This window comes from Malus sylvestris, chromosome 14, assembly GCF_916048215.2.
Source record: "Malus sylvestris chromosome 14, drMalSylv7.2, whole genome shotgun sequence".
Taxonomy (NCBI): Eukaryota; Viridiplantae; Streptophyta; class Magnoliopsida; order Rosales; family Rosaceae; genus Malus; species Malus sylvestris.
This window is the reverse complement of record NC_062273.1, coordinates 16,559,508-16,571,487: the sequence shown is the minus strand read 5'-3', so window position 1 is coordinate 16,571,487 and position 11,980 is coordinate 16,559,508. Positions and strand designations below refer to the sequence as shown.

Here is an 11,980-nt window from a genome sequence, read left to right as displayed (position 1 = left end):
TTTGGAAGAGTCCTGTTAAACTGGGATGAGACCTGATATTGAACTTCAAGAAAGATAAAGGTGGTTTAAATTTCTAAACTTTCTAACATGATCATCTATAAAATGGCCTAAAAGATTATTAAACCCCAATGACAATGATCTATTCTCTCCGAACTACAAACAGACAAATTCTCAAACATATCAGATATATCTTCATTTAAATTGTTGTTTAACATATCAAGATCCTTCAACTTCGCCTCACTAATCCCAATTTTCAGCAGGATTTCCACCTCTCTGATTGGGATTTCTACAACAGTAATACTTGGGTGGGTGGTAAGATAAATCCTTTTTTGCTCCATTTGAAGCATCTTAACTACTTGGATTTGAATTACAACAATTTTCAAGGATTGCAGGTTCTCCAACAACCCATTTAGGTGGAGATTTGATTCCATATTGTTTACACATCCATCTTGAACGATGTCTTGCAGAATCTGGTAGATAATTCCAAGTTTACTATTTGATGTGCTATTAGATATTTTTTTTTTGTAAAATTAGATACTTTTTATGAAGATTTTTCTTTACAATTTAGTAATTGGATTGCTCCTTTAGCTGTATGAACTAAGTAAAAGTTTCAGGTTGTGGACTCTGAACTATTGAATCTCTATGGTTTCTTCTGTTTCGTCCAATTGTTGTCATTATTCCAATTGGGTAATTTTGGGTTTTTCACTATGTTTATTTGTTTACTGATCAATTAGGGGGTCTAGACTCTTAATTGCAGGTGAGGAAAACAGAGAGCCAGCAAACACCCAAAAACGTAAATTTGTTTACCACTTCTTCTAAATGTAATTTTTCATATTTCTTCTGTCTTCTGATTTGTTCAATTTTTTGAATTTTGAAATCACTTGATGAAATAAAATTTCCGAAACATGTTAAGAGTGTAATTTTACGCGTTCAATTCGAGTTTAAAAACAACATTTACATTCAGTTTATCTTTTGTAACACCATCTTTTATATATTTTAAACATAATCTTTTGTATAATTTTCTATCATGTAGCAACGATCCTGCATCAACGCACGGGCATAATTTTTAGTATAAGCCTAAAACTGTTGTTCAATGTGGTGAAAAAGGAGTGGGAATAGATTTCTTAATGACTTGCTTATAGTTTTGCTACTCCAAAGTTCTTGAAAGACGTGCACTGTTCACACTTAAAATGAGCTCCCTCCTAGATCTGGTATTCGTGTCGTGTTTTCTGTGTTCGTGTTGTTTTCGTAATATATCCTATATCTTAACGGGTCATGTCGTATAACACCCGTTAAAGTAAACAGGTAATATAATCCGACCAGAAATTGACCTGTTAATATTATCAAATAATATGACCCGACCCGTTATCCGTTAAAAAAAATATATTTTAAATCAATAAATAATGAAAATGAAAAACATAATTTGACCCCAAAAAAGTTGAAAACATAATACTAAATTTATATATGTATATCATATTGTCACATAAATATTACTTCAAAACATAAAAACAACATTTGTCTTTTAAGTATTACATACCCCAAAATAAGAGTAATGAAAAAACATTAGTACATTACCACAAAATACTAAATGTTCAAGGATATGCAAAATGAAAGAAGTTGCATTTCACGGTTGAGGAAACCTTGCACCTTTTTTTACAATAAAATCCTTCAATTTCATCAATCACCAAGGGAAATGATATTGGTTTATATTGGTTTATTTTGAACTCCCTTAAAAATACTATTCATGAAGGTTTGTATGGTTTTAAAAAGTCAAACTACGATGTATCCATCCTTAAAGAGTAATGGATTCGATCACTAGCATTTACATTTTGTTTTACATTTTGCACACTTACAAATAAATTATTATATTTTTTTTTGTAACATCCCACATCGGCCAAGGGAGTGGATTATGTAAACCTTATATGTATATTCTCATCTCTACCTAGCACGAGGCCTTTTGGGAGCTCCACAGGGAAGTTCTCGTGTGAGTTCCTAGAAACAAAACCGTGAGGGCATAGTCGAGGCCCAAAGCGGACAATATCGTGCTACGGCAGAGTCGAGCCCGGGATGTGACATTTTTAATGTGTTTGGTATTTTTAAATTACTTGATATTTTTATTTTTAATGTGTTTCATAATTTTTTTAATCTCACTCTTTGCCTATAGTATACTATAAAAATAAATAAAACTTAAAATTTTAAATTTGTATAGAATAATAATACAATAATACATATTTTAATATAAAATATATACACAAACTATGGCTATTGTATTTTATAGTAAGTTTTTTTAAGTAGTTTAAAATATTAAAATAATCAAAACAAAGTTTTTGTTAACGTGTCAAAATGGGGTTAGCCACGTATCACTCTCGTATAAACTTGTTAAGGACCCATAATTAACGGATTTTTATCGTGTGACCCGATAACGACTTGATTAGTTATCGTATCGATCCAAAACCTGTTATTTTCGTGTTGTTTACATGTCGTGTTAATGAATTGTGTAAGAAATTATCAGGTCTACTCCCCCCCCCCCCCACCCCATTTTGTTTTTCGAGTAAAGTCTCTTTCCTCCTGCATTTTATTAGACGCAACCAAAGTCCCCAATGTAGCAAATATAATGGGAATTGTTATTAATACTCCAAATTTCTTATTGTGCAATTCAAACATCTTATATTTAGAAATAAAAATGCAGTTGTGAGGAGTGCAAATTGAGATTTTTAGAATGCCAAAAATAATTCCCAAGATAACTACATATGGATCAAGTAGTGTCCCACCAGCAGAATATCAGAAATTCCTCCAAATAAAATAAAATCCAAGTTGATGGTGCATATAAGCTCACCAATTATTTGAAAATAAGAGATGATACCATTCTAATCCATGTCCGTATACATAATAGTCTTAATTATTGAGATTAGTTACAATTTCATGTCCATCAACTTTGTTGACTTGCTACTCGCATCTTCCATCTGTAAAAAGCTAGACCTAAATAAAAGAAAACTTGCATGGGCTAGGAAAATATAGTGATGATACAAATTTGATATAAACCAACCAAATGTTGCTTTCTCTAATGCATGGCTTCTGGTGAATCAGCAAGCACCGGTTACAGTACTAGAGTGGCCATTAATATTGAACCAAGGACTTGAAAAATTGTCCAAAAATTGATCCGAAAACAAACCTTCCATGACTGGTTCCAACTTTCTATCCAAATCCTCTAAGCTTTGGAACATTTCATCACTCACCATAGTACCCAACACGACATTTTCATTACTAATTTCACCCTCTTCCAACAATTTCGCTTCCTCTTTTACGATATTAATATCCGCGCTTTCCACAAACTCACGGTTATCTTCAATGGATGCGGCAAGATTAGGCGTAGCTGGAGAATTCGAAGAACTACTACATTTGTCCTTGTTTCTAGATGAAGGGAACTTGCTTCTGGTGCTGCCAGCAAGAGAGTTTCGACGAGTTGGATGAACATGGTTGTGTTCTGCAGTGTAGGTTATGATGAACGTTTCAGGATTGGAACAGCTCCTTTCTACTTGTTTTCTTGCTGAACATCCTTTTGAGCTGCTGCATCTGTAATAGCTCCTCGGATGTGGCGATCCCTTGATGGGTTTTTGCCCATACTTACGCCACGCCCACACATCCGAAAAGAGATCTTCTGCTTTAACCTCTTTCACAACCCTTTTGTTCTGATTCTTCCTGCTGAAATTAACATTTAAAGAACAAAATTAAAAAAAAATTAAACATTTGGAAAACTTATAAATCCAGAATCATTAAGTCAAAATAAAAAAAAATAATAAAACATAAAAAAAAATAAAAAACACTTTTTAACCTCATTTATTTCTAACAAGTAAGATACTGATACTTGCAAGTTAATTAATTTCTTTAACCAATTGTCAACACTATGATTGTTTGTGTGATAGTATCTACTATATACGATTACTGAAATTGCTTAGGATACCCTTTTTTAGCTTTTACAATACATTTCTTAATTCAAGATCCCTCTTAATAACTAGAATCAAAGAATTATTAGTAGATTTGTTCTGAAAATATAGGAATGGGCTAGGGTTATGAACTTATATAATCTGATGATCAGACTCGATTTCATGGTTATAATAAAGTTCATTGCATACCATACCAAACCAAAATAGGGTTAGATACATTCTAATTATGAGAAGGGGAAATTAGATAAATAACCAACCTTATTCTTTTACAAATAGGTGCTGATTCCTTCATGTTTTTTATCAGCTTGGGTGCTTCTGTGATGACTTCTTGGGGAACAGATATGGAGGAGGCAAGAATAGTTGGTGGGGATGTAATTTGATTAACTGGGTAAAAAGGCTTGTAAAGCTCCTCCAATTCAGCTAAAGTTGTTGTGGCTTCAAAGGCCTGAGGAAAATAAGCTTGAAAAAGCTCGTCGTCTTCCTGAAGGCTTAAAGGAGCAAAGAAATATGGTATTTGGGAGTCCTCCATGACTTCATCAATATCGGTATTGCACCCTCTTACCACAGCTTGCAAATCCCAGTTCTCCATGCATACAATTCTCGGAGAGAGAGAGAGAGAGAGAGAGAGAGAGAGAGAGAGAGAGGTTTGTATTAGCTAGGCAGCTGACTTTGGTTTGTAAAGAAATATGATGAGAAGAAATCTGCAAGGCCTGCTCCTATATATTAAGGAGGAGACTCAGATTGTCTGAAACCCAGAGTGCTTTCTCACTGGGTTGACTTTTGGACAAAGTCAAAAAACAATTTGTGCACGCTATTTAACCATTTGACAACTGGGCACCTTTGGCTTTTGGCATCACCAGCAGCCAATAAGGAACTAAGAAATTATAGATGTCAAAACTGAGCGAATACGTACGTTCTGTGTGGGGCGTATGTGCGACTGCGTTCAGTAGTTATCATCTCATATTTTCAGGAGCAATAATTTGGATTTTTTTTTGGGATATCTACAAGCTCGTCACTCTTTCGTCTGTCGGCCGCGAAGGCTGACAAATTGGCATAAAATTTTGTTAACTTGCCTGTTATAAATTGGGAATTTTCAACACATACGAAAATTAAGTTTTTCTTTATGTGCAAGTTGCTGCCAATGCACCTCTCATAATTGAGTGAAATTCTTTTGGTTTTTCCGGTGACATTGAGTGAAGTTCTTAATAAGTTTGTTTGCGAACCTTGTGTCATATCCATTTAATACTATGTGCATATAATACAGACGGTTCGAGTTTTGAAATACATTATGTAGTGAGCCCGAAAGAGTATGTAAAAAAATCTTTCCCATGATTCTAACATTGTATACCATATGGTATCACTAGTAGAAAAACTATTTGCGCAACAGAATTTTGTGCGACAAAGTAAAATCTGTCACTCAAAGACATTTTGGGCAACGAAAAAAAAAATCTTCGTCGCGCAAGGTTGGTCAACTTTGTGCGACGGAGAACTCGTCGAGCAACAATGTTTGCACGACCAAAAAAATATGTTCGTCATGCAAAGCCAAAAAGAAAACTGCAAGTGATTTTTTTTGTTGGAGCAAAAACAAATGCGCGACGAAGATTTTCCCACAGAACCTTTGCGCAACAAAGTCTTCGTCGCGCAAAGTTTGTTCAATTTTTGGGGCAAAGCATTCAACGCATGGGAATCAGAGGAACACTTGTGCGACAAAGGCTTCATTGCACAAGTTACAGTCAGTTTTCATGATAATTCATATATTTCATGCATTTATTCCATCTATTCCTAGTATCTTTGTGATATTTTTTAGTTAAACTAGTTGCGTTTTACTCTCTTTTGTGTTAATATGCAGTTAATTGTATTTTAGAGCCATTTAAGGGTAAATAAGGTAAAATGATGCTGAAAGTGGAGAATTGAATAAGGATTCTAATGTAGAGAGAGATTCAAAGTGTACAATTGAATATGGTGATGAATATGGCCCTTTTAAGAAACCAATAACAGTAAAAAACACCTGAAATAAATGCTCCATTACTGGGATGTCTTGGCATTCTATAACAGCCTCTTTAATCTTATAAAACTGAGAGTTCTAGCCACTTTTACACATGCTCCTCCTTGGGGTCGCCCAGAGCTCTCTCTCTTCTCTTTCTTCCAAAAACAAAACCCTATTTCTTCTATGAACTTTAATTTCACTCATGTTGTTCTTGAAATTTATATATTCTATAATCATGTTGTGTAATTAAGTTCATAGCTGGGAATTTCGATGTAGCCTTGCAAACCTATTCTATGTTATTAAGTTAAAGTATTGAAATTACCAATCTGTGTTCTTGTTTCATTCACTAGTTTTATAGTATAATTTGTTTGTTAATCTTAATGTTTGATCACCATTAGGGTTGCTTATAGTACACATCATGCTTAATCTTGGTAGACATGTGAATGAATGAAGAAACTGTTGTGCATACATCCTGCCATGTGATTTCTTTGGTTCTTTGAAGTTTTCTTGTTCTTAATGGATTCTTATTAGGTTGCAGATTATGAGTACTTGATCACAACCACACATCAAATGAATGATCATAAATGAGTAAAACGAACCCTAGTTGCAGATTGGAGAGTTGAATGCGTTTTAACTTAATTTTTATGGAATTGGCTTGTAATGGTGAAATCGATATCCCTAGTTCCGTTCCCATCATTTATGAATCAATCTATCGTTCATTTTTATCTTGTTTTTCATTTTAAATTACTTTAGCTTTCAAAACCAAAATCTAAATTCAGTTTTCATTTTCATTGCTTAGTTAGGGTTTACATAAAGCTAGTAATTTGTAGAGGTCTAATCAGTCCCTGTGGTTTGACACCCTTACTTGTACCATTATACTATCCTTATATTTACACTTGAAATGAACACAACAAAATTTTGACGCCATTTCTGGGGACTGATTTCATTCCCCTATAATTGCTTGTTTTATAAACCCTATCTGTTTTTCTTTTCTTAGTTTAGATTTTTAATTTACATTTTAGGTTGTTTGATTTCAGGTGGTATAGAGAGATGTACGGCAAATGTCCGTTATTTTCTAAAACTGACCATCTTCTTCAATTCTGCCCAAGGAAAGATGAGTTTCCTACATTTGTTCGAGAGCACTCACACCGCATGTGTTTCTCTAACCAAGGCCACTGCAACCAATGCCAAATACATACAGCCCTGCTTGGAGAAACTCTCATCATGACTCTTGGAACAACATACAAGCCCCAAATCAAGCATTTGCACCTCCACCACAACAAGAATCCTTTAACACTATATTGGATGGCACTTTGAAGCTACTTGCTCAAAACAATTTGTAATTTCAACAATCAACGAGTAGCATTATTCAAAACCATTCTTTAGCACTAACTAATTTGGAAATTCAAGTGGGTCAGATTGTCCAAGCTATAAATGAACTTCAATCCGGTGGTGATGATCAAGAAGAGAAGGAGGAACAACCAAAGGAAGTTTGCTATGCATATTGTCATGAGGTTCCTGAGCCTTGTAAAGATGAAGAGCCTTACATTCCTCCCAAGCCATATGTTCCACCAATTCCTTTTCCAGGGAGATTTGTCAAACAAAAGCATGATGAGTCACCCATAGATGTGCTTGGTGAAACTGTGTCGAACATAGTGTTTGAAACTCTTCCTCTATCCTCTAATTTAATTGAATGTTTTTCAAAATATGTGCCGGATTCTCCATGTTGTTTTACATCTTTTTAGATGCCATCTTTGGAGTCTTTTGGAGATGATTTGCTGCCATATGAAGAGAAAAACATATTGAAGTTGGATGACAAATCATTGCTACCCATTCACCATAAGAAAGAAGATTTGGAGCTAGACGATGAGATTGCTACCTTGAACAAATTTCATTCATCCGTTGAAATCATTGCTCAAGCCACATCTTTAACAATTTTCGAGGATATGCTTCTTCGCAAGGAGAGACGAAAACATGATCACAATCAAGTTCTTGTGGAAATTCAACACACTATATTCAAAGTCCCTCGAAAGAAACCACTTCTTTCGACCAAGGTTCGGAGGTACCTTGACTTCTTGCCACCCTAGGTGTTCATCTATCATGGTACCATGTCTTGCCTAGACATTAAATAAAGCACTTTCTAGGAGGCAACCTAGCTGGGTTTGTGTTCTTTCCTTTTATTTTGTGTCTTTTAGTTTTTGTTTTATTACATTCCATGCTTACTCTGCCTTCATGCATTGCTGCATTCCATTCATTTTTTTTATGCATCAAGGTCAATGCTTAGTTTAGGTTTGGGGGGTGTGGGATTGAAAATTTTCGTTTGTTTTTAGTGTTGGTTAAGTTTGCTTTTGCTAACTAATGTGAATGTATATGAGGGCTATGTTTACAACAAAACTGCAGTGTTGTCATGAAAAAGTTTCGTATCTTATTTTCTTTTACAAAGTTGTTCCTGTTGATATTAAGATGGTAAAAGTACCATGCTCAAATTATAGAAGAAGAATAGTGGAGACTACCCTAGTGAGCTATTTTGAGCCTATTTGCATCTTTGAGAGGGTTTAAAGTGTTTATGCTCCTATCTTTTTCTTTCAATTTCACTTTAAATGATCTCATTATTTTTGTTTGATTGAATGCTAAGAACTATTCTCTTTTGCAGATACCATGTGCTTGTTATCACTTATGAATGAACCCATTGAGACGATGTTGGGCTATGCATGTTTTAACCACCAAATGGTTTTATTCCCAACCCTTTGTGTGTTCCATTCATCTTTTTTGCAGCCAAACACTTTTAACCTGATTATTTCATCACCTACACCATGTGCTTGTTATCATGTGCTTGTTATCACTTATGAATGAACCCATTGAGACGATGTTAGCTATGCATGTTTTAACCACCAAATGGCTTTATTCCCAACCCTTTGTGTGTTCCATTCATCTTTTTTGCAGCCAAACACTTTTAACCTGATTCTTTCATCACCTACACCAAACTCTACTCATCTTAGCCCATTACAGCCATACCCTATAGTTTGGAGAATACCAAAGTGATGAAGACAAAGATAATGATTAAGCTCTACATCAAGAAAATGGTGTGTACCGAGGTAACACATGCTAGAATTGCAAAATAAAAAGAGAAATGAAATATAAAAAAAAAAGGAAAAAAAAAAAGAATAAAGAATATGCAATTTCCAAATCCTTCACTATCGCACATGGGTCTTGGATGCCAAGAACAAACAACGAAGACCAATTCAAGAGGAGAGCTTGTTGGTTTCACTACAAAGACACTTTGGTATGTCCCAAGCTCTAGTATTTCCTATCCATTCTTTCATAGCCTAAGCCTTACATTACAATCTTGTAAAAGACCTAGCTGATCTTTGGGGATATATTCATGGGTGCTGGTAAGTATGTGTGTTATCCATATTATTAGTGTTTGATTCCTTTCATGAGATGTATTCAGAAATTGTGCTTTTATTCATATTTCATATGTGAGAATTTTGATTCTTTTTTACATAACTTCACTCACATATGTTTGTCGAGAGACTACACCTTAGGATCTGATTGAAAATTTGAGTGACAATCTGTGAGAATTAGAGTTGAGGCAAATTCTATCTTCAGTCTTTAAGTATGGTGCTTTTGAAGTCATGAATCATGGAGCAATACTTTTACACTACACACATGATATGATTCTTTGAAGTGGCAGACTTTTGGTTTGAATGTATGACTAAGCTTTCATTGGTTCTTATTAGTTTGTTTCAAGTATGCTTTAACCAATTTATTTGTCGAGTTTGTATATGTTTGTGGGCATCATCGCTGTAAACCCTAAGGAGACACAACTCCTCCTACTAGGGACACCTAGAGGTTTAAAGGCTTGTTGCACAAGCTCATTGCAATCGTTTAGCCATCGAAAGTGGTCTAGTTAGATTTTTCTTTGTTTTGTTTGTTTTAGCTTTAGTTTTGCTCGAGGACTAGCAAAAACCAAGTTTGGGGGTATTTGATAACTCATATATTTCACACATTTATTCCATCCATTCCTAGTCCCTTTGTGATATTTTTGTGTTAAACTAGTTGCATTTTACTCTCTTTTGTGTTAATGTGCAGTTAGTTGTATTTTAAAGGCATTTGAGGGTAAATAAGGCAAAATGGTGCTGAAAGTGGAGAATTGAATAAAGATTTTGATGTAGAGAGAGATTCAAAGTGTACAATTGAATATGGTGATGAATATGGCCATTTTAAGAGACCAATAACAACAAAAAACGTATGAAATAAATGCTCCATTACTGGATGTCTTCGCATTCTATAAAAGCCTCTTTAATCTTATAAAACTATGAGTTCCAGCCACTTTTACACAAGCTCCCCCTTGGGGTCGCCCTGAGCTCTCTTTCTTCTCTTTCTTTAGCCTTTCTTCCAGAAACAAAACCCTATTTCTCATCACCATCTGCTACCACCGATGAAACCACGCAGCCGTGCTGTTCTTAGAGAAGTTCAACATCAGAATTTCTTCAAGGGGTTTCTTCTATGAACTTTAATTTCACTCATGTTGTTCTTGAAATTTATATATTCTGTAATCATGTTGTGTAATTAAGTTCATAGATGGAAATTTCGACGTAGCCTTGCAAACCTACTCTATGTTATTACGTTAAAGTATTGAAATTACCAATCTGTGTTCTTGTTTCATTCACTGGTTTTATAGTATAATTTGTTTGTTAATCTTAATGTTTGATCACCATTAGGGCTGCTTATGAATTATTTGATCAAGGTTATAGTACACATCATGCTTAATCTTGGTAAACATGTGAATGAATGAAGAAACTGCTATGCATACATCCTGCCATGTGATTTCTTTGGTTCTTTGAAGTTTTCTTGTTCTTAATGTATTCTTATTTGGTAATCTAAGTTGAACATCACAACTAGGTTGCAAATTAGGAGTACTTGATCACAACCACACATCAATTGGATGATCATAAATGAGTAAAACGAAACCTAGTTGCAGATTGGAGAGTTGAATACGTTTTGACTTAATTTTCATGGAATTGGCTTGTAATGGTGAAATCGGTATCCCTAGTTCCATTCCCATCGTTTCTGAATCAATCTATCATTCATCTTTCTCTTGTTTTGCATTTTAAGTTACTTTAGCTTTCAAAACAAAAATCTAAATTCAGTTTTCATTTTCATTGCTTAGTTAGGGTTCACATAAAGCTAGTAATTTGTAGAGGTCTAATCAATCCTTGTGGTTCGACACCCTTACTTGTGCCATTATATTATCCTTATATTTGCATTTGAAAGGAACACAACACGTCACGCAAAGGCTCTAACCTTCCTATAAATATGCGTTTTTGCTCTCCTTATTCTTCATAATTATGTTCTCCTTATTCTTCACAATTTTGTTCCTGCTAGGATGAAGGATAAAAACAAGGATCAAAGCGTCCCCGCCAACCCATATGATTTGAGGCAACATGTTGGAGTTCACGTATGCGATTGGTGTAGCCATGCAGAATAATTATCCTACTGCTGAGTGGCGTTCTTGGAAATATGTGCTCAAAAATGTGAAGAAGGCGGTGATGGATGAATTATTAGTAAGTATAGTGTTGATGGATCAATAATTAATTTTGTGAAATTTTTTGTTATATGTTGGAATTAATTATTTGCATATATGTGTAACAGTGTAAGTATACTCTTGATGACGATACGAATAAAGAGTTGATGAAGTTGATGGAGGCAGCGTTGAAGGGAGGTTACAAGTGGTAGCGTTATGACATTGAGCAGAATGGAGGACCATCGAAATAGTAGTTTTAAATTTATGTTTTTTAAGACAATATTTAAATTTATGGTTTTTTTATAAGTTATGTATTTGGAAGCTTTAATTCCTGTTTGGTTTTTTAAATAATTGAATGGAATATAATATCAATTTATTTAAGGTTTTAATTATTTTTAGAATAAATGTTATAACTGAAAATTTGTTTGTAATTATGAAGTTTACGAAAACATAGATATCTATGTTTATGTAAACTTCATAATTACAATCGATCATGTTCGTCGCTAAAACTTTTGTGCGACA

The 11,980-nt window shown here is 34.4% G+C and overlaps 1 protein-coding gene and 1 long non-coding RNA gene across 4 annotated transcripts; one reads left to right on the top strand and one right to left on the bottom strand.

The window, feature by feature from the left end:
- Nucleotides 1–2,839: 2,839 nt before the first annotated feature.
- LOC126598904 (probable WRKY transcription factor 29) lies at nucleotides 2,840–4,617 on the bottom strand. 2 transcript variants are annotated; one of them, XM_050265280.1, is made up of 2 exons: nucleotides 4,202–4,617; nucleotides 2,840–3,702 (listed from the first exon to the last, which is right to left on the bottom strand). In XM_050265280.1, the coding sequence occupies exons 1-2, from the start codon at nucleotides 4,531–4,533 to the stop codon at nucleotides 3,084–3,086; spliced, it is 951 nt and encodes a 316-aa protein (XP_050121237.1). In that variant the 5' UTR covers nucleotides 4,534–4,617; the 3' UTR covers nucleotides 2,840–3,083. The 2 variants fall into 2 exon arrangements, with proteins under 2 accessions (XP_050121237.1, XP_050121238.1); XM_050265281.1 differs by having other exon boundaries at nucleotides 2,840–3,699.
- Nucleotides 4,618–7,066: 2,449 nt separating this feature from the next.
- Nucleotides 7,067–11,774, top strand: LOC126598909 (uncharacterized). Of its 2 annotated transcripts, XR_007615011.1 has the most exons (4): nucleotides 7,067–8,091; nucleotides 8,585–10,180; nucleotides 11,320–11,498; nucleotides 11,587–11,774. It is a non-coding gene; the product is annotated as an uncharacterized LOC126598909 (long non-coding RNA). The 2 variants fall into 2 exon arrangements; XR_007615010.1 differs by having other exon boundaries at nucleotides 7,067–10,180.
- Nucleotides 11,775–11,980: the final 206 nt, after the last annotated feature.